Source organism: Eschscholzia californica, unplaced genomic scaffold (genome assembly GCF_041429995.1).
Source record: "Eschscholzia californica isolate CP2 unplaced genomic scaffold, dmEscCali1.0.p SCAF_1, whole genome shotgun sequence".
NCBI lineage: Eukaryota > Viridiplantae > Streptophyta > Magnoliopsida > Ranunculales > Papaveraceae > Eschscholzia > Eschscholzia californica.
The window spans coordinates 12,300,860-12,326,895 of NW_028238198.1; the positions used below are offsets into that span (position 1 = coordinate 12,300,860).

Here is a 26,036-nt window from a genome sequence, read left to right on the forward strand (position 1 = left end):
AGCGAAAAATTTAAGAAGAACAAAATTTCAGTGATTGTAATTATCAAAAAATTATTTTGTTATATAAATATGATGAAAATATTTTGCGGTACTTACGGTTTTCATGTAAATACATTTATTCGTTTTACAATTTGATAGAAAGGGCCACATTTTCAGACCTCGCTTCGGGCCACCGAAAAGTCAGGGCCGCCCCTGGACAGTCCGAGTCTCCGAGAATATGCTTACTCCCAGGTCTAAGGAATGTGCGACTACAAAATTACTTTCATTCAAATCTTAAGTGACACACATATAGAGATACGGTGAAAGTCTGAACTAGGCTCGATTGTGACCTTCGCTGGTATACAAACAAATGATAATTGATAAAAACCATTATTCCTGCAATTATAGAATTTTATTTCTCAATATTCTTTTTGTAAAACAAAGATAAACAAATGTACTCTTGATATCCAAGCTCTGTATCTCCAAGCTCTCTCCACTCTTGATATCCTTAGACGGAGAGGGCTCATCTTTCCAAACAGATGTACTCTTTGTAAACAGGAAAAAGAAACTCGAGACTATTTGTTTTTTTTTGTCGCCCCTTCTCAAGTCAAGAAACTCGAGACTATTTGTTATTTTTGTCGCCCCTTCTCAAGTCAAGATATGGAATTCTCTTACTCCGTCTTTCATCAAGCTCACAACCTCAACCTTGGCTAATCATCTTTCATCAAGCTCATAACCTCAACCTTGGCTAATCGTTTTAAGGATCGGTTGCCTCCAATCCTTGTTGCCTCTAATACTTTCTTTAAAGACACTTGGTAGGAAAGTTTTCTTTTCAAGATGTGGAGCAAAGACACTTGACAGGAAAGTTTTTTTTTTGAGATGTGGAGTGCCTTATGCTATTATTTAGCAATTATGGAAAGAAAGAAAGACGGGAATTTCTGCAAAAAAAAATGGAAGTCAGCATAAAATCTTATCATTTCTATTAAATCTGTCATTTTTTATTTGAACACAAATCAAGAATTGAAGAAATCCACAACTTTTAGGACTTAGGTGTTTAGTTGGATGCACTAATCAGCATATAATTTTTATCTTTTCTCTTTCTCTTTGTAGAGACCTTTAGCTATTAATGAAATCTATTTTACCCTCTTAAGAAAAAAAAAAAACAAAAAAAAAAAATTAAAACCACTCGGGCTGTGATCAATTCAACAACAAACAAACCCTTCTTAATTCACATATTCTCCTCGATCATTTCTTTTAACATAAACTACTACTGTACGTATTTCTCAAAATAAGAAAAAAAAACCCAAAATCAACTCATCATTGCTTTAACAATCCAAATTAAACACCCACAAATCTCTCTAATAAGTAGTATTACTACTTTCGAGGATGTGTGTCTTGAGGGGAGGCTATGCCGGTGGTGACTTTGGCGACGTCAGTGGCGGTGGCTTCAGGTTTTTTCTTAACGTATAAAGTGAAGTAAACGGTGGCAGCAGTAATAGCAACACCAGCAAGTGCCATATTAGTGAGAGAAAAAGGTAAGTTACGTCTTTGATGAAGTGCTCCCCCTGGATTATGACCTGGTGGTCTCTTTGATCCTTCTACACCAGCACTCTTTATATTTTCATTACTCATCTTATGTGTATCTGCATTCTTTCTCCACTCTGCTTCATTCCCTCCTCCACTGCTTCCCATTCCTCCTTATTGATTTATTGATTGATTGGTGATGATATATCCCTTCCTTCTATTTCCTCTCTCTCTAGTTTCTCTCCTTTTTTTTCTTCTCACTAGGAAGAAAGAAGAAATTAGTAGTAGTACTAAGAAGGACTTCATTGTCACTAGCTGCCACGTATTACAACTCCATGCTACGTGGCACTTGCCTTTGTTCCCACAGTGACATCTGTTTCTTAACGGAAAAACTTGTTCACCCATTTTTAATTGGTGGGTATATGTAACGCACCTAAACAATCGAAGTGCTATGTGACACCGGAGATGGAAATCGGGGTGGGGGATCACGCGGGCTTATAGCTTTACCGGTCAGGTCGGTCGGGCTCGAAAACTTATGTCCTTTAAAATTACGAGGTGTTCAAAATCTGTCCAAACTCGTCAAATTTTAGAGTTTATTGAATATCGGATAACCAGGACTTTGATTTACACGATCAATAGAGTTGCCATTATGTGCCGCTACACAAGAGAGGGCCACTTTTAGACAATGCCCACATGAACAGATCAATATCAAGATTCCATAGGTCATTTTGGATTTAATCAAAGTTCAAAAAATTCGACATGAAAGTCATCCAAACACACATTATGTCATTAAGACCAGAGATTAAACTCCATTCCTCTATTATTCTCAAGAGGACGTACATTAATAAACCGGTGATGTCACACAAATATCAATAGACTAATAGCTTAAGCGGAATATTATGTAGATATGTTCGTCCCGACAATCAGGTTGGATTCGCCTTCAGAGTTTCAGATGTTTATCCACGGCCGGAGTTTTGGGTTCTCAGACTTTCCCAGCTCTATTTGAAAAATTTGCCTTGGAGGCGCACTCCCCAGTAATGATGTCACGTCGACGAGGGTTTCTAGTCTCACAATGGACGGCTGAGATTTAAAAATTTTGCCAAAATAACACGTCCTCGTATTCGAATTTCGAAGTATAGCAGCCGAGTGAGGAGTTGGCGTTCCCGTCGGGAGATAGTACTTCGCCGGTGAAAAGAGTGGAGCTGCCATTATCGCCAGAAAATAACCCAATCGTAGGTTCTTCTTGCTTCTTTTTTTCTTGGTTTAGGGTCTGATTTTTGTATTGGTTTGTTTCATCATTGGGTTATTGTTTGAGTCCTTTGATCATGAGTTCATAAGGTATGACTTGTATTTGATCTGAAATGGTATTTATTGAAGACTCATTTGACTAGAATGTGTTTGATAAAATGCCCCTATGTTATAAAATTGCAATAGGGTTTTTGGGTTTTTTCTAGAAAATTCAATAACTTCCTGTTAAGTTAATGCTCATCTAACTCAAAACGAATTGACAATGAGCGGAGAAGACCTAGACATTATATTATTGGTTAAGATATCACCCTTCTCTCAGACTATTCTCGCACACCTCCTCATATGTGGGGTTCTTTGAGCCCAACACATGCTCTTTTTCTTTTCAGATCAAGTGGAGCACGTGTGACTTTTAAACCTACTGTATTACGTATGGCCTAGCTCTAATACCATATTAAGTTTGTGGTCATTCAACTTAAAACCAATTGACAATGAGTGGAGAGGACCCAGACTTTATATTATTGGTCAAGAGACCGCCTTTTCCCATGTGGACTAATCTCATACTTCCATGTGATTTTGTAAGATTAGATCATGTTGCTTAGAGCACAAACATGGTATTTTGAGTTATTTTTTTGTGGATTCTTTCATCTCTTCTTTTTTTGGGACATTACCATAGTTTGAGGATTAGGGGTCAGATTTGTCATTCAATTAGATGATTTTTTCAGGTATCTCATTAGAATGTTGAAGTAATTTTCTAAAAAAAAAACACCTATGAAGTAGGAAAAAACAAGAAATGAGAGAGAAGGAGAAAAACTAAAGAACCTTGATAATACATTAACTCTTCGCTATTGGTCATCTAACAGTCTGATCTTTATTTGTTTTCGACTAAAGAAAGGGAGACAATATCAAGGGAGTTCGAATATGGGTCACATCCAATGTGGAAGAAATGTTCTACGTCAGCTCAAGGACTCGACCATCAAAAGTTCAAGTTCTATAACTAATCCATCACTGTTTGTTGGTCAAGGTCTCAGATATAGAAAGTTGGAAGTAATTCTTACGACGGTGAGATTTCAGAAAGCTGTTATTCTTGTTTCCTCTAAGCATTACATAAGTTAATCTTCTGAGCCCTTTTGTTGTTCCTGTTGGCCATTCAGAGCATAGAGAAGCTTGGTAAAGCTGGTGAGACTATAAAGGTCGCTCCCGGATATTTCAGGAACCATCTGATGCCGAAGTTGCTTGCTGTACCAATAATACCAGGAATTTTGTTGAGATATCATTACTTCGTAAATACAAAGAGGAATACAAAGTTCCTTTTACTACCCGGAACCCAATTCGAGAATTGGGTTCATTCGGTAATGATATAATACCTAGAATTGCTAATCTTTCATTAAATGAACATGATGATATAGGTGAAGAGCAGGTTCCTCCCAACACCAGTATTCACCAGAATTTTGGAGACCTCCTATCTCATTTGATCGAAGCTAAGAAATCTAAAATGCAAAAGAAGACTGGTGATGCATCAGTATACTCAAATGGGTTATACTCGGAAATCCAAAACGAAAGCAACCAAAAGAACAAACAAATACGGTAGTTGATATGGAAGAGGATGCTACATCCCCATCAAAAAGGATTATCAAACAGTACAGGCACTCTGGTCGTCATGCAAAAGATGTAATTCAAAATGAAAGGGTCTCGGCAACCCCAATGCCGCAGGGGCCATGACTGCACTAGCATGGAATTGTTGTGGGCTTGGGAACACCCCGACAAAAGAGACTCTATCTCAGTTCCTTGGGGCTATTAAGCCTTCAATTGTTTTCCTCTCAGAAACTCGTATTTCTAACTATATTCCTCTTTCATGTTTTAATAAATTTAATTTATCCAAGGTTTTTGCTGTTCCCTCTGTAGGTCGTAGTGGTGGTCTGATTTTACATTGGACCCCAGAGTATAATTTTGATATCATTTACTCTTCCCCTAATCTTATTCATGTAAAAGTAAGTAATGAGACTGATAATATACCTTGGGACTTTCTATTTATATATGGACCACCTCAGGTACATAATAGACAGTCCTTTTGGAACCATCTTTTACTTAGAATAGGTAATATCACCAACCCATACTGTTGTATGGGTGATTTAAATGCATTGCTAGATAAATCGGAGAAATGGGGCGGATCCACTCATATCCCTTTTATGTCTAATTTTCAGAAATTTGTTCGAGATGCTAATCTGTTGGATTTAGGCTACAACAGTCCGGCCTTCACTTGGACTAATAGCAAGGCTATTCACCACTTAACAAAAGAAAGATTGGATAGAGTGTTATGCGATACGGAGTGGCTACTCAAATATCCGACTGCAGGAGTGTTCCATTTGCCACGTTACAACAGTGACCATGCTCCAATCTTTCTCAAATTCAACGTTCAAGGAAATACTATGACCACCATCTCCAAATTTGAAATTTATTGGACAAAACATGAGGAGTATTCCAAGACTTTCAAAGAAAATTGGGACCAGAGCACGGGTACTTTCCCAGAAAAAGTTCAAGAAGTCAAAGAAAATATCAAACATTGGAGCAAGCGTGCTTTTGGAGTCATTAAAAACAGACTCTCTATTCTTAAACAGAGACTTTTAAATATACAAAAGTTGGTCTCCACTGAACACGTTCTTACTATTGAGAGTAAAATTCAAGAAGAAATTATGTTTTTGGAAAACTTACAATGTACTAGGGCAGAACAGAGGGTCAGAGCTAATTGGGTCCATAATGGGGACAGGAATACCAAGGCATTTCATGTGGCAATGTCAACTCGTAAACAGAAAAATACTATTCATCAACTGACATTGCCTAATGGTCAGATTACCAGGAACATTAATGATATTTCATCGGAATTCATAACATTTTTTCAGAATTTATTTTCAGCAGAACAGGTCACTCTGCCTCCGACCGAGATATTAAATTCTTACAAAGTGTTTACAGCTGAACAAATCAACGACATCTCTAGGGTTCCATCGGCAGAAGAGATTAAATAAGTGGTAATGGCAATGTCAACTCGTAAACAGAAAAATACTTATTTCTTCCAGCATAATTGGGATATTATCGGTCCAGAACTCATTGAATACATTCGGGACATCTTTAATACAGGTTCTATTGACCCTACCTTGAATTATACCACTATTGCTTTAATCCCTAAGACTAGGAACCCGAGTTTCGCCTCTGAATTCAGACCGATTGCACTATGTAACTCGGTTTATAAATTCATCACTAAAATAATTGCCAACCGTCTTAGACCTTACCTAGAGGAAACCATAGCTTGGAACCAAAATGTCTTTGTCCCTAAAAGACAAATCATAGATAATATAGTGATTACCAGATAATTAATTCATTCTATGCATCAATCTAGGGCCAAAAAAGGAGCTTTCTCCTTAAAGATGGACATGGCTAAAGCCTATGACCAAGTGGATTGGAATTTTTTGAATCTGGTCCTCAGGGCTACAGGCATAGAAGGCAGAATTCTCAACCTTATTATGTCTAGCGTGACTTCTGCCCGTTTTAATATTCAAATTAATGGGACTAGGGTTGGGATTTTTCGGCCTCTCGAGGCCTTAGGCAAGGTTGCCCGTTATCCCCTTATCTTTTTATCCTCACCTCTCAATCTCTCTCTCTTTTATTTGATTTATATGAATCCCAAGGGATTTTTACAGGATACAAGATCAATCCGGACAGTCCTAACATTACACACCTACTGTTCGCGGATGATTTGATAGTCTTCGGTAAAGCTAATCTACCTACTTTGAATAATTTAATACATATAATGAATCAATATTCTTCGTTCTCTGGTCAGCAGGTGAATTTCTCGAAATCATCACTTTTCTTCGGAAAAGGAATCCACAGAGAGATCCAGCACCAATTTATTAATAGACTTTCAGCTCCCCTCATGACAGACGAAGAAAAATATCTTGGGGCGCTTATCCTCAAAATATGTTAAGAATGGAGAGTTTTGGGATCACCATGCCCCGGCAAACTCTTCTCAATTTTGGAAAGTAATCACAGAAACAAGAAATACCATGAAAAGAAACATTATGTGGTTGGTTGGTGATGGTAAATCAGTACATATTACCATGGATCCTTGGTCACCTAATAGTACTAACCAAATACCTATCCCTATTAATCCTCTTCCTACATAAATTAATAATGTATGTGATCTTATGCTCCCCAATCAATCAAAGAGAATGGAACATTGAGATGATTCAATCTCATTTTGATACATCTACTGTACAAAATATTCTTAATATCAAGATCAATGAGAGTTATATTGCAGATAAACTAATTTGGAAGCCTACTGACTCAGGTAAATTTTCGACAAAATCATATTATGCAGAGGTCAAAACATTACCAACACTACATGAGGAGGCCTCGGATTTTCCTTGGAAATTGTTTTGGTCGAAAAAAGATATGAACCCTAAGGTGCAAAACTTTATTTGGAAATTGATTCATGGAGGTCTGCCAACTCTAAACAACATCGGCAAAAGGGTTACCCATATAAATCAAGCATGTCTTATGTGTAATCAAGGGGAAACAGAAACAATCACTCACCTCTTTGGTAGCTGTCCTTTAATTACAGATTTGAATATCAAAGCTGGGACTACTGATCTGCAAATGAGATTTGTAGGTCCGATTAAAAATCTAAAGTATTTGCTTAATCAAAGAGAATCAGGCAACAAGGATTGGTTCACCTTTACATATTTGATGTGGGATTGGTGGAAAGTCAGATGTGATAAACACTTTCTACAAAAGCAACCGGATCTTGATAGATGTTGGTGGAACACCAAAGAATCACTCAGGTTAGTATCTAACTTAACCTTTAATTCTAACCTCAATACTGTTTAACAGGAAGGTAGATGGCTCCCTCCACCGACTGGAATTATCAAAATAAATTTTGATGGAGCTTTTAAAGATACCAAAGCTTCATGCGCAGCCATGGCAAGGGATTCTGAGGGACAGATCTTACAAACAAAGGTGAAAGAGATAATACCTAGATCGGCGATTTACAGCGAGTTGGAGGGGTTCGAATGTGCCCTAGAAATAGCAGAAGATTTAGGGTTAGAGGGCTTTATAATCGAGGGTGATGCGCAGGTATTGATTCACTGGATAACATCCGTTGATTGCGAGATCCCATGGAGATTATCGAGGGAAATCGACGGTCTGAGATCGAGGGTTAATGTACTCCAAGCACAAGTGGAGTATTGCAACCGAATCCATAATAAGGACGCGCATGCACTGGCCGCGTCAGCGACACCCCCAGATATAAATTAAGTTGTGTTTTTATCCTTAATGTTAACAAGGTTATTATTTAGTCCGGGTCTGTTAGTTTTTTTGATTTTGGAATATATTGTAACTTTCTCGAGTTATAGACTTGATTCTGTCAAAAAAAAAAGAAAGAAAAGAAAAGTATGAGTACCTTATCAGTGAACAACGCAAGGTTCGTCTCTGTTCTGTTGTATCTTGTAAAACTAAAGAACAGAAGAAGGTTTAGATGAAGAACAGAAGCTAGGGTTTTAGTGAAGAACAAATAATTTGGGGATTTTTCGATTAAGCTGAGAAGAGGCAACTAGGGTTTCATTCCCTTTTATACCTAGGTCATTAGTCTGATATGACCTAAGACTTTGTCTGAAGACACCCACGACAGTCAAGAGGAGTTGACCACTGTTGAAGCGTTAAAGGCAGCCACAAGTTGATTGAAGTTTTCTCTACAGGCAACCTACAACAATAATAGAAGTTAGTTAGACAACTAACTTCATAACAAACTATTTGTTAGTTGTTAATTCTGTTTTTCCTTTCTCTAATCAAGTATAAAAACTTAAAAGATTGTAATTGAAATAATCATTGAAATAAAATAGAGTGAAGAGAGAATTCTTACATGGTATCAGTCTAGGGTTCTTCAAAGATCCAAAGCTAGTTTTGTAGATCCAAAACTAGGGTTTTCTCTCAATAGCTCAAAAGCAATCATCATCTCGCAAGATAAACAACATCAAGATCAAAATTCAGAAAATTTAACATTCATTATCATCAAAATCAAAAGGAAATTGAAGAATTCAGTTTTCAAAAGGTTAGAATATTACTTTTTTTCGGACTTCTTTCCAAGCATTCATCAAATGGCTTCACCTCAAGGTAATTTACCTCCAATTTCATCTGTTACTAACTTCATAACTGAGAAGTTAGATGATTCTAACTTTCTCATGTGGAAAGATCAAGTTGAAACCCTTCTTAGCACTTATGATTTGCTAGGGTTTGTCACAGGCACCATTGAATCACCACCACAACTTAGAATCATAAATGGTATTGAACAAGTTAACCCAGATTTCCAACAGTGGAGAAGTAAGGAGAGTTTTGTGAAATCTTACTTGAAAAGTACCCTTTCCAAATCTGTCTATTATGACACATATGGGCTGAACTCAGCCAAAGAGATTTGGGATTATCTCTATCTTACTAACAATGAAGGTCTTGAATCTCAAAAAGACCAATTAAGAAGAAAGTTACAGACAATAAAGAAAGGAAACTCTTCCATAACAGAATACCTTAGAGAACTGAAACAAATTTCAGACTCTTTAATGTCTGTAAATGATAGAATTAGTGAACCTGAGTTAATAAGATTTGCAATTCAAGGGTTAAGTGTAGACTATGATCCATTTACCATTGCTATTAGGGCAAATAATGAACACTTATCATTTGCTCAACTTAAATCAAGATTAGTTCAACATGAGCAATGGTTGTTATCAAGAGACACTGATCAAGAAGCTTACTATGTCAAAAGGTATAATCAAAGACAATATACTAAACCAGGATATAAACCATCACCCACATTTTATAGAAATCAAGGTCAAATAAAGAAGGATTCTACAAATTCACAAAATCATGTCAAACCATCATCAAGTTCTCAATCCAAAGTAGGTATTAGGGCTGATGATTTTGACTTCACCACTGTCCCTTGTGGAATATGTAAAAGATGGGGACATTCTGCTGGGGTTTGCTACTTTAGGTATACACCAAATAAGCCTCATATGGGTTACCATTCAGAATCTCAAAATCAGCATGAGACAAATGATTCTAACATAGAAAACACTCATGATACTACAATAGAACCACAGTCTTACTTATATGAGGATGAAGCTTTACTTGAATGTAATAATGCCATGCTATATGAATATGAACAGACAAATGATGATGATGATATCTTTCAAGAATGTCATACTGCTATTGTACATGAACAGGATAATGATATCTTTTCAGATTGTGTCTTAGATTTTGATGAGTGTCATGTAGTCACAGAAGCAAATTCAATAAAGGATAGGGCCTGGCTAGCTGATTCAGGAGCCAGCAGTCATATGACTCACACTGCTTCAAATCTCACAACTAGTCAATCATATCAAGGCACAGAGGCAGTTATGGTGGGTAGTGGTAAGTTTCTACCAATTACTAGCACTGGTTCTTCACAATTGTCTACTTCTAATCATACTTTTGAGCTAAATAAGGTGTTGTGTGTTCCAAATCTTAAAAGGAACTTATTGTCTATATCAAAGTTTACTAAAGACAACTCTTGTTCAGTTGAATTTCTGCCTTGGGGTTATACCATTAGGGACATCTGGTCTAAGAAACTTTTGGCAGAAGGACCAATGAAACAGAATTTATATCCTATAGAAGTCCACAACAGTATATTGCAAGATAGGTCTTATTCAGCCAACTTAGCTCAAACTACTACACATTATGACATATGGCATGCTAGATTGGGTCACTCCCATCATGGAGTATTGCAGCAGTTACAAAAGGATGATAAGATACATTTTTCAACCACAAAAGAGAAGTCTTTTTGCTCCTCTTGTGAAATGGGCAAGAGCAAATGTCTTCCTTTTGAGGATTCATCTACAACCACCAATACTCCACTTTATTTGGTTCATTGTGATGTTTGGGGACCAGCCCCTGTCACCACACCAAATGGAGCCAAGTACTATATATTATTTCTTGATGACTTCAGCAAATTTAGTTGGATTTATCCTATGAAGGCAAGATCAGACAGTATTAAGTGTTTCACACACTTTAAGGCAACAAGTGAAAATCTCCTCAAAGAGAAAATTGTGTATTTTCAATCTGATGGTGCTCCAGAACTCATGAAAGGAGAGTTCAGATGTTTTTTGGATAAGAATGGGATTATTTTCAGAAGCTCATGTCCCTATACACCACAACAAAATGGGAAGGCAGAGAGGAAGCATAGACATATCACAGAATTAGGTAATACTCTATCTTTCCATTGTTCTTTACCAAAATTTTTATGGTTTGATGCATTCAATACAGCAGTCTACATCATTAACAGAATACCCACTAAAACCCTTCAAGGCTTATCCCCATATGAAGTTCTGTTTCATATTGCTCCAATTACTCTCATTTTAAAATCTTTGGCTGTGCTTGCTTTCCACACTTGGGAGTACTTAGGAAAGACAAGTTAAGCCCAAAAAGCCTTCAGTGTGTATTTTTAGGATATAGCAATGAACACAAAGGGTACAAATGCTATGAACCTAAATCCAAGAGGATCTATATATCTAGACATGTTACTTTTGATGAAGGAAACTTTCCATATTCCAACATCCAACAGCACATGTCTAGTGGTGATCAGAATGAGTTCTCACATGTTAGCTTACCTCTGCCATCTCTATCAAATAGACAACTTATCTCTACTGAATTAGGGACACCTATCAATAGTACACCTATCAATAGTTCACCTATCAATAGTACACCAGCTAATTCAGCTTCTAGAGGATATGGTTCAAGAGACTTGGGCATTTCTAATAACAACATTAGTACACCAGCAACATCTCTTGTTCCAGTGTCTATTCAACAGTCTAATCAGATTATAACTAGGGGCAGAAATGGAATTATCAAGAGTAAGCAACTACCATCAGACTTTGTGGCTCATTATACATCATCTCACACTTTAGATGTTGCCTATTTGTCCATTCTAGAGTTACCTACTGAACCAAGGTCTTATAAGGAAGCTGCTAAAAGTAGTGAATGGACAAAGGCTATGAATGATGAGTATCAAGCTTTATTAGATAATGAGACATGGTCTTTGGTCCCATATACCAAAAATATGAATGTTCTAGGCTGCAAATGGGTCTTTAAGCTCAAACAGAAGAGTGATGGTACCATTGAAAGGTACAAAGCCAGACTTGTGGCTAAGGGATTTCACCAACAAGAGGGCATTGACTATGATGAAACTTTCAGTCCAGTAGTCAAAGCTAACACTATTAGGATTGTACTCACAATTGCAGTGACAAATTCATGGCTCATAAAGCAACTTGATGTATCAAATGCTTTTTTACATGGGGTTCTTGATGAAAATGTCTACATGATTCAGCCACCAGGATTTGCAAAACCAGGCAAGGAGACACATGTCTGTCATCTCCATAAAGCTTTATATGGATTGAAACAAGCTCCTAGGGCTTGGTTCAACAAGTTTGCTTCCTTTCTTTACAAATATGGGTTTCATAAAAGTAGGACAGACCATTCAATGTTTGTCTATCATTTCTCATCAGGGTCTTTGATTCTATTATTATATGTGGATGATATCATCCTCACAGGCAGCTCAATTATTCATATTGATTCACTGATCAAGGACTTAAGTGTTGCTTTCAAGATGAAAGACTTGGGATCCTTGTCTTATTTTCTAGGTATTGAGGTATCTTATGATCCAATACAAAAGAATATGCTTCTAACTCAGAACAAGTATGCCTTGCAACTACTACAGAGAGCAAAATTATTGGAATCAAAGCCATCAAAATTGCCTGTCTCTACTGGCCAAAGAGTGTCACTTACAGAGGGGGATGAGCTTTCCAATCCAACAGAGTTTAGAGGCTTGGTTGGTGCTTTACAGTATCTCACATTGACTCGACCAGACATATCATTTGGAGTGAATTACTCAGCACAGTTCATGCACAAACCAACAACAGCTCATTTAGTGCTTGTAAAAAAGATACTCAGATACATTAAAGGGACAATGGGTTCTGGTATTAAGATGGAAAAAGGAGATTTATCATCTCTAACAGCATATTCAGATTCAGACTGGGCTGGGTGCCCTGATTCGAGAAAATCTACAGGGGGTTACTGTTTATTTCTCGGTTCAAGTCTAATATCATGGAGTTCAAAGAAACAGGCAACAGTTGCAAAATCCTCAACAGAGGCAGAGTACAAGTCATTATCGAATACTGCAACAGAGATGGTCTGGGTTTCTTACCTTATGGATGAGCTAGGGTTTCCACTGAAGAAACCTTTCGAACTTTACTGTGACAACATTAGTGCGAAGTTTCTCGCATCGAATCCCATCTTCCATGCACGAACGAAGCACATAGAGGTTGACTACCACTATGTTAGAGATTTGGTGTCAAATGGAACTATTATCATTCACCATCTTCCAACAAAGGAGCAGATCGCAGACATTTTTACAAAAGGAATTCCACTCGATCTCTTTGATTCCTTTCGAAACAAACTGATGATTCATAAAACTTCATCATCTGTTTGAGGGGGGCTGTAAAACTAAAGAACAGAAGAAGGTTTAGATGAAGAACAGAAGCTAGGGTTTTAGTGAAGAACAAATAATTTGGGGATTTTTCGATTAAGCTGAGAAGAGGCAACTAGGGTTTCATTCCCTTTTATACCTAGGTCATTAGTCTGATATGACCTAAGACTTTGTCTGAAGACACCCACGACAGTCAAGAGGAGTTGACCACTGTTGAAGCGTTAAAGGCAGCCACAAGTTGATTGAAGTTTTCTCTACAGGCAACCTACAACAATAATAGAAGTTAGTTAGACAACTAACTTCATAACAAACTATTTGTTAGTTGTTAATTCTGTTTTTCCTTTCTCTAATCAAGTATAAAAACTTAAAAGATTGTAATTGAAATAATCATTGAAATAAAATAGAGTGAAGAGAGAATTCTTACATATCTTTTGATTAGTTTAACTTTATGTATATTTCATCAGTAGCTACAAGGCAAACGCAACAGAATCCAAATTTCTTTGATTTGGACGTAAGTAACTCCATTTCTAGGTGTAATTTCTCCTTCAGCTGCATATAGAAAGTGATGTATTGCTCTTATTGGTGAATCCTACTTGGTTATCTCTTTAGTCGATATTATGTCTTCTTTGCTCATACATCATAAGTACTCCATGACTAGAGCACAAATCAAGAATGTGTTAATAGGGCATAGAAAACTTGATGAGTCATAAGTAATGATAGATAATTTCCCAATTCCCGACTTAGTAAACGTATTATTAGATTATTTACGTTCAAAAGGTAGTTAGTTACTTAGTTTCTTCTGGCTTGCGCGTAGTTGGTTTTACATTGGTAAAAATTTCTCAAATGCTTTCTTTTCAGCTTCACCAACCTGAGGAGGTGGAGGCGGTAAAAGTTGTTCCACAGACAAAAGAAGATAAGATGAAAGAGTATCAAATGGCAGCAAAACGCTTAGATAATGCTAACCTGGTTAGTTGTTCATCTTTTTATTCAGTCCGACTCATTTCAGTCAATCTAGTGCAATACGAATATGCTAATGCTAACCTGGTTAGTTATTCATCTTTTTATTCAGTCCGACTCATTTCAGTCAATCTAGTGCAATACGAATATGCTAATGCTCTTATGTCGAGCATATATATAAGTATTTTGTTTATCAGCCACTATTGATTACTCGAAGCTTTTCCATTACACGGTTAAATTAGCTTTAGAGCTACTTAGACATATCCCCTTCATTTCTGCAGTAGGCTCAGGATATTTAAACAAACCTCATTAAATTGCCGTCACAAAGAAATAACCACTGCTAAGGAATTAGGCGACTAATACAGCCAAAGGCTGGCTGTGGGAGGATCAGTGAAATGACCTTGACAATATATTTCCGGAAATTCCTCAATCATTTGCCGCCTGTTGGATTTTTCAGAGTTAACATGATCTTGTATAATCGAAAGTTGAAACAGTGAAGAGGCATTCCAATTCCAGTATTAAACTTTAAAATAGGTGTGATGATACCCTTAGTTTTATTAACCAGAAAAGAATGTCATTTGAAATGGACTGAGAAAGCCTACCCTACACCCTTCAAAGGTCAAAATCGCACTCTTACTGGTGGGTCTTTTCCATACCTTTGAGAAATAACTTATGTATGCAGCCTTTTGAGAAATCAGATAGGTGTTTTCTTATCATTGATAAGTAAGCATTTGTTTGTGGAGATACTAGTAACTTGAGAGTTATAAATGTTCTAGGTGCTAAGAAGGCTCATCCGGGTCAACAAGGACCCCAGTTCATCTGCTTTTCCACTACAATCTCCTATTACTAAAGAGGAGCTTGTTGCCGAGGTATGCTTTCTATTTCGACATTGTAATTAGATAGAGTGTGGGCTGTGGCTTAGCAAACGGCACATGCATTCTTGATGGTGTGATGTGGAATCAATTGCTTTTGTGATGCCTAAATTGTAGTTTGCCTTGGGATCTAATAGAGTGAAGGACTACATGTTGTCTAAGAGTAGTGCTACACTATGTAAAAGGACTCCTGAACTTTGCTCGACTGCTCTAGATCACCTCTGTTCTTCCTATAAAGTTTTGGAGAGAGAGAGAGAGAGAGTAAGAGAAATTGTGGGGTACAAACTGGATTGCGCACAAACTTACTATGGTACTCTCACCAGAGTTGGGCCACATGTGATAGGCCCAACGGTCACACGTGATCCATGTCACCCGGTAAAAGACACGTGTTACCATGTTAGGCTTTCATTGGAGGGCTATCAGGGTATTTAAGAATAGTCCTCCATGAACCAAGAGCACTATCATCATCAAGAATATTCTATTTAAGGTATTTCCACTCTTAGCAATTAGTTTAGTTGGATGTCCACAGACTTTTATATGATTGGTAAGTTTCTCCAGGAACCCTAGGTTCTCCATCAACTCCATATTTGACAGCTTACTTAACCGCCTGGATTATCCCAACATTCATGAGATGCCTAGTCAAATCTAAAATATGTAGAAATCATGGTATCTAGCCTCCAGGTGGTCAAGTGGAGAGTGAGATATAGCACCTCTTTTCCTATAGTTGTTCTTCCTAATTAGTGATGAAATCTTATGAGGTGTATGAATGATGATGTCAGGTGGGAAGGCAACTTTCTGTGAGTATTGAAGCAGAGAACCTGTTCTTACCAGAACCACTGTCAGCTGTCGGAACATACGAGGTGCCACTGCTTCTGCCAAGGTCTATTCCTTTGCCTGAAGGCAAACTTCACTGGGCTCTTGATGTTAAGGTACGGGCTAGGTGAACGCCTCTCTTTTCGAGAGGACATTGGCAGATGTTCGGAGACAATCACGTTTTTCATATATGAAACTAAAAGATAGACAGAATTTTATGCCCAAAGCTGGCAAATATGGTGCAGCTTGGGTGACTTGCGAAGGCCGTCTTCATATCTTCCATCGATATATATCTTGTGAACTTGAGAGAACTTTGACCTGTGGTACTTAGGATGCTACTAAACAAGTTTCAACTTGGAGGTGTAGCTAAAAGAATCTAATTCTAATCATACAACTTTTTTGCGTATCTATTTTTTTTTCGTAGTGATGAAGGTTACCTCTTGCTGTTCATTTCTTTGTTGAATAGAAAAACGAAAAAATTTCAGGTCCATTGAAGTTGAATATGAAAAGAGAAAAACAATAAAGCAACTCGAGAGAAAAAAAAACATTATCTCTCTAACTCCTCATTGTAGATCGATGATGATGGATTTGGAAACAAGGTTGTTTCCATGATAACGTGATGATACGGAGAAGATGAAGAAAAAAGAGACGAAGAAGAAGGGAAAAAAACAAAATTAGGCCAATAACCTTTGGCAGGAGCGGTAAGAGGTTTAGTCTTCCACTTTAGAGGTGAAGGGTTAGAGGCACGTTCACAATTAAAAAAAAGGAAAGGAAAAAGAAAAAAAAAAAGAAAAAGAAAACTAGGATTGGGGCGGACTGGATGCTAACAGGCACCCAACACTAATAGCTATCCTATCGGGGGTCTTTAGCCGCTCCCGAAAAAGGTCTTTAGCATAGGAAGAACATTATCTGGGATAGACCGTGCATTAAATAAAACTAATTTATGTATTTGCTCTTCCTTTATCAAATTAGTTTAAGGAAAGCGTTTTACAGATCATTTAATAAATAACTCTAAAATATAATGAGAAAAGTAACAATAAATTTAGTATTTTATTTACTTTTAGTTTTGTTTAACATAAACAACTCAATCTTAATATTAATCACTATTATCAACATCACGGTTAACATAAAGATAACTATAATACATTAGTTTATTGTAATTATTGTCTTAGTTCCAAGCTCTTTATGATGCCTCGAGATCTCATAAATGAGGAACCACCGTTATTGAAGAATGAGGCAACCTACGTCAGGAAAGAAGAGTTATACGACTTAAACGAAGACATCAACTTAAACAAAATGAAGATAAAATGTCTTAGATAAAGAAAAATTCTTCTTTTGTATTTCTCTATGGTTGAACAAACATTTATAAGATTTTAGGCCATTTTTAATCTCTGTAAAAGATTTTCTATTGGGTTGAATGAAAAAGACAACATGACAAGAAGGAAATTGCTTCGTTTTTTCAACCATGTCAAATTAATCGATTTATTTTGTCTTTCTAGGCCAAGGATTTAGGTTCATTTCGTAGCAAAGGCACAACTAGTTGAAGCACACCTAACATTGAACTGGAGAATGGGAAGAAGTCCAACTTGTCACAGAACCGAATTTGACGCAATATTTTGACACGGATTTAGTATGAATTTTATCTGAAAATGCAATTTGTGCGTCCAATTTACTAAGATTTATCGTATACTAACTTTACTTATTTGAACTTTCAATATTTTGGATCTGGTATAGATTTTGTAGGTACTGAAGAGGAACTAGAAACAATAAACAAACCACTTGTAACAAAATGTCCTATACGGGATTGAAGAATTGGGACGATAGAGAATAAATTAGCTGCATGGAGTTGTGTTGAAGCATCTATTCTTTCCTCCTCAAGACGCTGTCGTTTTTCGACCATGTTGATTTGAACAGATCGCATAGGTCTCTCTCTTTCACCTCATTCCTTTCTTTTGGACTCGTTGGTTACTTTCTGAGAAATTAAATCATTTCTATGCCTCTTATCTCCACGAGAAATAAAACATATCTCCATAACACCTAACCCATTACATGTTCTCTAATAAACTATACATACTTGTTTCAAATAGTGATTGCTTTTACATATTTTGATCAAAGCTAAAATTGTATTATATAGAAACGAGGGTATAACCTGTGCCAGGCGGACACAGGTAGTTCTATCAAATGCGTCACGTGATGTTGTCTTTAAGATAACTGTGGTTGATCTATACGCGCTCCGCATTGCAGCTATAGGCGGGTCAAAGGCTAAAGTTCAAGGGGTCCATATGTAAATGGAGTGTCTACAACAATAATTTGGATATCTTTAAGTCTTCCCAAAGAAAAATAAGATCTTTGAAAAGATCTTTCTTATAATCTCAATCCTTGGACGAATTCTAATCAAATCTGAACCCTCAAATTTTGAGAGAGTAAATCTCAACCATTAGAGACAAACATGGGAGAACAAATCTTGGCCATTGGGAGGAGGGGAAAAGATACCCTCTTTCCTTATTATATAGATATAGTTGATTCACAACAAACATTTTCAATTAAAATCCGGATATAAAGCATGGCTACAAACCTAACTTTAAGTAATAAATAAACAAAAGAATTTATAACAAAAATCAAGTTGAGAAAAGTCTACGTTTAGAATGACCGCGATTTTGGGCATCAAAAATAAAAATCTTTGCGGAATTAAGACTTTGGTCAATTAGATTCGATTTAGGAGACACCCTTTTTTCTATCCAAAAATAAATTTGTTTATTTTTTCCCCCTAATCTTCATCTTATAGTTTTGACCACCACCACCACAAACCACCACCATTTCCGAAACGACGACGACGACCACCACCATTTCTGAAGACGACCACCACGTTTCTGACCACGACCACCACATTTCCGACGACGACCACCACATTTTTGAGTTCCTACCACCACCGCCATCATTTGTCTCTCATTCGACTCTCCTCCTCATTCTCCTTTATCTGTCTCTCTCTCCCTATCTTTTCCTTTCCTCTTCACTCTCCCTAGGGGTCCAGTCGAGAGGAAATAGAGAGATTTGAAAGAGAGATGAGAAGAAGGGTGTGTTTGGAAGAAATTTTAAGTTTTCCCACCTTATGAAATTTTGTTCGCCAGAAACTTATCTTGTTTTTCCAAAACATCGACCTTAAAATAAAATAGAAGAGAAGAATAAGATATCACCAGCAGATGAACTACGAAACGCCTTCTTCTAAGATCTAAGTAATCACCCTCTAAAAGAAAATTCTTTTGAATCTGTCCAAAATCTTATGGAAAAATAACTACGCCCAAGAGCTACATATAAATCAGAGGCTTGAAACATGTACTAGGTACACTTTCCTTAAAGCATTTTTTGCCCCCTCTCGATCGAGATTACTTGAAAGTTGCAAGGTAAATTGCTTCCCAAGATATGACAAGCCTTTATGAAACTACATCAAGTAACTTGTGGAGATTTCACTTAAGGAGCACTAGAACACATTGAAGACGGCAAAGGATTTTCCGACATAGTTTCTGCATATTGTTTTCATCAACTTATAGTTTGTGTAGAAAAAATCATATTTATAGAGAGCAAGAGGACACTTTTCAAGTAGAAAATCTTTTCACAAAAAGATATGTTTCTCCAAATACTTTCATCAAGAGACATGACCATTAGACATAAAATTTAAATTCAAGTATGGTACTAATTTGATTTTATAAATAATTTAATTAATAACTGTCCAAATTCCAACAATCCCCCACTTAAACAATTATTAATAAAAAACCTTTGTCAAAATAAATATAGTAGTATTAGTGTATAAAGTATGGTATCTTTCGATTTAAACCATACCTTAGTGTAAGTGCACAAAGTTTATCGAAATTTCAGGTAGCTTGCAGCTTTGAACCAGTTATTCCTTGTGATAAAACCGGTAACACCACACACACAATACATTTGTTCTTTTGCTCTCCAGTTTTCTCGCTTAGCACTTATATGGCCATGTGCTTCTTGGTTTCATGAACTATCCTTAGATAAACTCTAAATTTAATGAGAGGCGACACCACCTCTAAGTTCACATAGTTGAAGTTCTTCCAGTATCTTTGTTACCTTAGAGATACTTGTCTTTGACTGAACTTCATTAAGAGTTTTAAACTAAGTGTTGAAATTAGTCACTTATCAATGACTTGTTGTTACCCATTGAATCTAAGACTAGTCATTTCCTATTGTCAGATTGGGTTGCCGTCAATGGTAACTTTTATGTAAAGAGTTTCAACCCCATCTCTCTAGATGTAAAATTTAAACATATCTCTCGTCAGAGATTTAGTAAAATTTATTTGCAAAATTTTCTCAAATATAAGAAACTATAATTCCATCATGATTACATTCAGTATTATAGACCATGTCTTATCTTCTCATTATTTTCACTATATGCACAATCACATTTAGATGAACACAAGCTAGGAAATTTAAAATTCACTTTTTCATATATTTTGTTTCAAATTTACTAATTTGACGTTGGGTACCCCACAATTTTAAATATCCACTAATTGATTGTTCTCTCTCTCTCTCCCTCCCTTCCTCCCTCCCTCCATCCCTCCCTCTTATGTACAATTTTTAACTTGTACTCCCTCCCTCCCTCCCTCCCTCTTATGTACAATTTTCAACTTGTAACATCTTCAACTTGATATTACACGGGTCCACTATAACATCAAGACATTGTTACAATTTCAGTAATACTTTTTCAGTACTATTAGGAAACACAATTACATAAAAGATCTCATAAAGTTATATGAACCCCCACTATTTTGAATGTTCATTCGTGCTCTCTCCCAAATCTCTAGTAGAGACATAAGGTAACATCTAGCATAAAATTAACTAGTAAAACTTTCCACTTGACATTAGGTCGGGCACCCTAATATCAAGATTGTTCCAACTTCGATAATATACTTTCTCATCATATATTATGAGAAATCAATCCCATATAAAACATCTTATCAAAATTTATAACCCCCACATTTCATCTACTATGTACTTTAACATGATTTTATGTGATTTTAGTCCCCTCGCAAAATTAATTACTGTAAAAATGTTTTCAAACATGTACCATTGTGTTTCAGTAAATTGACTCATCAAGTAGACATACATATCATAAGGACGTGCTAGGTGTACTAATTGATTAAGTGCTTCTCCGATCTATTTACTATTGCATATCAACAATGATCCCGTTCACGCGCCAGTTTCAACAAAAACTGTTCACGCGCCAGTTTCAACAAAAACTTTTCTAATTAAGTACATGAAGGTATGGGAACTGATCATCTTAAACTTTAACTATTGACAAACTACAAAAATTGAATCACAATATATGCATACTTGCTGTAATAAAGACAAATGAGAAGAAATTTCTTTTTCAACTCATTAGCCAACATATTTCAGAGGAACATAAAACACATGATATTTTTCTAACTTTAGGGATTCTATCTATTACTCGTAAAAGGCATGTAAAGTGTAAAAAACGATAAGGCTAAGAATCACTGTATGAGTTGAAAAAGAAATATCATGTGTAATAGATAGAATCCCTAAAGTTAGAAAAATATCATTTGTTTTAGTGATTCCACATCAGTTTGACTACGGTGGGGACCGCTTTTGGAGTTAACTAACCATTTCAGAAGGTACAAGAGACGCATGGCCAAAGTAACCTCAAGTGATCTTCCAATGTTCCACCAAATTCGAATTCATCCTGCCTTCTCTTAGTTTAAATGCTCAATTATCAACTAGAGTTAACACCATAGAAATAATCTAACTTTATTATAGTTTCAATTATCGAATTTTATCCTTGTCTCTGTCTCCACTGAAATAATGCTTTAAGATTGTTAGAAAAATGTCTTCGGAAACAAATAAAGATGAATAAAAGAGGGATGAATATTAGAGGCTTGAAACGTGTACTAGGTACATTTTCCTTAAAGCATTATTTGTCCCCTCTCGAACGAGATTACTTGAAGGTTACAAGACAAATTGCTTGCCAAGATATGACAAGCCTTTGTGAAACTACACCAAATAACTTGTGGACATTTCACTTAAAGAGCACTAGATTAACTCATTGAAGATGGCAATGGATTTTCCGACATAGTTTCTACATATTGTTTTCATCAACTTATTGTTTGTGTAGGAAAAAAAATCATATTTATAGAGAACTAAAGGACACTTTTCAAGTAGAAATTAAATCTTTTCACAAAAAGATATGTTCCTCCGAATACTTTTATTAAGAGACATGACTATTAGACATAAAATTCAGATTCAAATATAATACTAATTTTTGATTTTATAAATAATGTAATTAATAACTGTCCAAAAATTCCATCAAATGATTCATGATCTAATCTATAGTTGGTTCTATGAGTGGTGCAGTTCTAAACTTGCTGCTTCTTTATTGGTAATAGTAGTAAAATCCAGACCTTTATAAGGGGTAGGAATAAGGTATAAGTTGTTTTTCCTTCGAACATTAACGCCATCAGTTTCCTGCATGTCTAAAGTTTCTGGCTCAACACCGTTGGGGAGGTTCCAGTCGAAGTGATAGAGCAATTGAGCAAGTGGTAACTCGACATTAGCGAGTCCAAATGATATCCCCGGACACATCCTTCTACCTGCTCCAAATGGTATATATTCGAAGTCAGTCCCTCTATAGTCCGTCGAACACTTAAGGAACCTCTCTGGATCAAATGTCTCAACATTATCACCCCAATACTCTTGATCTCTTCCTATGGCCCAAGCATTGAAGATAACTGTTGTTTTTATGGGTATTTGATATCCACTAATCTCACATTCTTCTCTACATTCTCTTGGGAATAATGGAGCTGGAGGGTGTAACCTTAGAGTCTCTTTGATAACTAACTTCAAGTATTTTAGTTTGAAAATCTCTGTCTCTTTTATCTTTCTCGTTCCTTCGAATATATTTCTTACCTCAGCTTGTGCTTTTTTCATTATTCTAGGGTTTTTTAGTAGTTCAGACATCGCCCATTCTAATGTCGTCGATGAACCCTCCGTTCCCATGGCAAAAATGTCCTACAACGAGAAAACACACACGAAAATATCTAGTAAATTGAGTCAAGTTTTCATCTTTTGACCTAATAGCATCTCCAATGCAACACTCAAACCCTAAATCTTAGAGTGCCACATAGGATTTTTCCGAGTTTCTCTTTAAAATTCATCTCCAATGCGAAACTCAACATGAATCTCTAAAATGATGTGTCATAATTTATTTCACAGATCCTTAAGTGAGGGTTATTCGTTCGGAACTTTTATCAGATCTTCAAAGTTCTCAAGACCTTTGAAGTCTAGCGTTATTGGTTTCGACCTTTACTTAAGAACTTTAAAATTTTTCGTGTTATTGGTTGACCTTTATTTAAGAATTTAACTTTAAAGTTTCGCGTTATTGGTTCAAATCGTTTTTTAAGAACTTGAAAGTTTAGTATTATTGATTTACAATTTTTTTTTTAAAACTTTGAAATAAAAGTCTTCTTAAATTTTAATTTTTTTACTATCGTCGTGTTTACATTAGAGCGAGATAAAGAGAGAGAGAGAGAGGCAGAGGGAGAGAAAGAAAGAGTGAGTGCCTGAAAGAGAATAATAGTGTTTGGTGAAGATATAGAGAATATGAAGAAGAGAAGTAAATAACTAATATTTAAAGTTTAGCTCTTAAAATAACATAACTTTCATTTTAATCTCAACCATTAGTTTGAACAGCTTAGATTTAAAACGGACTTTTTAAAGTTCTAACAAAAAGTTCTGGATCTTCAAAGTTTTAATAAAAAGGTTTTAGAAAATAATGATTTACGACTTTTAATGTCCCAAACCTTTAAAAGTTTCAAAACTTTAAAGTTTCAAACTCTGTAACGTTTTAAATCATTTATGTGTCAGAACGCTTAAAAGTTTTGAGATCTAAATTTAGAGTGTCCTCTTGAGGATCTCTAAGTGTCACATAAGCAAATCGATTGGTTTTATACCAAAATATAAGTTTTTAGAGTTTCTCTTGAATATTGCATTGGAGAATGTTTTCCAATAGAGTATCTCTAAATGACCAAATAGGAAATAGACCATTTAAAGATCCACTTTTCGCACTTGACACATAGGATTTTTAGATTTCTCTTGAGTCTTGCATTGGAGGTGCTCTAACTAAACATATAAATTAAGAGACAGAACTAACCAAGATAACAGCCTTTATATGGTTTGATGTAATCTGAAGTTCACCTGGACCAGAACTAGTTTCTTGAAATTGAAGTAGTACATCTACAAGATCTTCTTGTAATAGTGTATGATAAAGAGGATCTTCCATGTCAATCTTAGTCCTTGAAGTGGGTTTATTCTCAATATGTTCATTGATGATGTTATCTAGAATTCTATCAATCTTCCTATGAATCAACTCGAATCTAGTCTTCCTATTAATTATAACACGAAGCAACGTCGACGAAGGGAATAGATCTCCTAAACCTCCCACCGACATATTTAATTTGCGAGTACAAGACATGAGTTCTTCTCTATCTTTGCATTTCTTTCCGAACGCTGCCCTACAAAGTATGTCATTGACCAACACTGTTATTCTTTCACTTAGATTGATTGGTATAGATGCCGCCGATCTGTTTCTAGTCGTTAACAAAATACTTCGGATGAGATTCGATACTTCTTCTTCCCTTATATATTGAAAAGACTGAACACGCTTCATACTGAGGAGCTCCGCGGTGATTATCTTTCTCACTTGTGTCCAATAATTACCATAAGAAGAAAATATTACATCTCTAAAACCATAAGATATAATCTTAGCAATGGCTACTTGTGGTCTAGTAGAGAAAATTATGTCATGTGTCTTGAGAAACTTTTGAGCTTCTTTAGGAGAAGAGATGACAATGGTAGAAAGCTCACCAAGTTGAAGGTGCATTAAACTGAGGCCATATTTTTTGGCAAGATGTGTAATGGTGTGATGAGGTAATTGCTTGCCTCCCATTAGTAAGTTGTGCAAGTTGCCCACAAGAGGTAGTTTCCATGGCCCTGGAGGCAATTTTGATGATGAGACAAGGGTTTTGGATTGCTTCCTTATTTGGGTAGTAGACATGGATGCCATTAACAAAATAAACAAGAGGAATCCAAAGATTTCAGTAATTGAAGGGACAAAGTAGTAATGTTGGAGATCCATGATTGAACTTGAATGCTGAAACTTCTCAAGGGAAGCTCTATTTATGGGGAAAAGGCAAGTTTCACCATGAAACAAGTGGGATTCATAATAAATATCAACATATGGTCCCTGGAAATCATACTACTTTGGCCCTTCAAGGCAGGGCCGTTGTTAATATAAATGTCCATTTTTTATAAGGTGTGGTTTTCTAATATATAAGTGAAAGTAACTAATCAAACAAGTTATGTAGAGTAGTTCAGTGGGCAATGGATGCCAATACCATGCGAGTGATCCAAATTCGACTCCATTCATCTTCAAATTTGGTTCAATTTAGTGCTTTTGATTGTTTTCATTGTACTAAAGGCCCAGATTTTAATTTCGCACCGGCCCCCCAAGTTCTTAGCCGCAGCTCTGCAGTTCAAGGCTAGTGGTGGAGTCACTCATCACTCTCCCTCTAGGCGGGTTAAGGTTACTAAGTTCCGATTCCCGAACCATCTTTGACACATAAGTCATAGTAATATGTTAGAGCCGATTAAGTCTGTTTGTCCTTAAAAACCCGACTTACAAAGAAAAGATTGTCTAAAGAGTATTTACTTACAAATTCTAAATTTCTAATGCCCAGACGGTATAGGTTGATATCGCTAATATATACTGTTTACATAATCTAAATAGACATTCATTTCTAATCTTCCAAAAAATCCACATTACTACACTAGGCCATAGAGTAACATATCATGCATTAACTTGGTGTCCTTTTTCGTTCTCATTCCATCCAGTCTATAACAGTAAGATTATGAAGTGAAGATAATGCTACTTCTATGGAGGAAATAGGGGTCAATCTACAAAGTGGAAGAAGAGTGGACAATACAATTCCACATCTAATTTGTATTCTTAATGTAAAAACTTCTAAATTGATCTTATTTTGGAGTATGATTAGAAA

The 26,036-nt window shown here is 36.1% G+C and overlaps 3 protein-coding genes across 3 annotated transcripts; 1 reads left to right on the top strand and 2 right to left on the bottom strand.

The window, feature by feature from the left end:
* Window positions 1-1,180: 1,180 nt before the first annotated feature.
* LOC147564185 (uncharacterized) lies at window positions 1,181-1,706 on the bottom strand. Its single transcript, XM_086665541.1, has one exon. It carries the CDS (start codon window positions 1,669-1,671, stop codon window positions 1,354-1,356), a length of 318 nt encoding a protein of 105 aa, XP_086521667.1. The 5' UTR covers window positions 1,672-1,706; the 3' UTR covers window positions 1,181-1,353.
* Window positions 1,707-3,609: 1,903 nt separating this feature from the next.
* Window positions 3,610-16,371, top strand: LOC147564186 (uncharacterized). The gene is made up of 6 exons (XM_086644184.1): window positions 3,610-3,810; window positions 3,903-4,012; window positions 8,182-8,221; window positions 14,165-14,272; window positions 15,040-15,132; window positions 15,915-16,371. The coding sequence occupies exons 1-6, from the start codon at window positions 3,670-3,672 to the stop codon at window positions 16,077-16,079; spliced, it is 657 nt and encodes a 218-aa protein (XP_086500310.1). The 5' UTR covers window positions 3,610-3,669; the 3' UTR covers window positions 16,080-16,371.
* Window positions 16,372-22,234: 5,863 nt separating this feature from the next.
* LOC147564187 (desmethyl-deoxy-podophyllotoxin synthase-like) lies at window positions 22,235-25,230 on the bottom strand. Its single transcript, XM_086644192.1, has 2 exons — window positions 24,134-25,230; window positions 22,235-22,992 (listed from the first exon to the last, which is right to left on the bottom strand). The coding sequence occupies exons 1-2, from the start codon at window positions 25,115-25,117 to the stop codon at window positions 22,324-22,326; spliced, it is 1,653 nt and encodes a 550-aa protein (XP_086500318.1). The 5' UTR covers window positions 25,118-25,230; the 3' UTR covers window positions 22,235-22,323.
* Between the last annotated feature and the right edge of the window lie 806 nt (window positions 25,231-26,036).

What these genes read in the sequence shown, in the direction of transcription:
- LOC147564185 (XM_086665541.1), bottom strand. Translation starts at nt 1,671, where the DNA reads ATGGGAAGCAGTGGAGGAGGGAATGAAGCAGAGTGGAGAAAGAATGCA.
- LOC147564186 (XM_086644184.1), top strand. Translation starts at nt 3,670, where the DNA reads ATGGGTCACATCCAATGTGGAAGAAATGTTCTACGTCAGCTCAAGGAC. An exon ending in TGGAAGTAATTCTTACGACG is followed by an intron (nt 3,811 to 3,902) that starts GTGAGATTTCAG and finishes TTGGCCATTCAG; the next exon opens with AGCATAGAGAAGCTTGGTAA. An exon ending in TTATCAGTGAACAACGCAAG is followed by an intron (nt 8,222 to 14,164) that starts GTTCGTCTCTGT and finishes CTTTCTTTTCAG; the next exon opens with CTTCACCAACCTGAGGAGGT.
- LOC147564187 (XM_086644192.1), bottom strand. Translation starts at nt 25,117, where the DNA reads ATGGATCTCCAACATTACTACTTTGTCCCTTCAATTACTGAAATCTTT. An exon ending in ATATAAAGGCTGTTATCTTG is followed by an intron (nt 22,993 to 24,133) that starts GTTAGTTCTGTC and finishes TTCTCGTTGTAG; the next exon opens with GACATTTTTGCCATGGGAAC.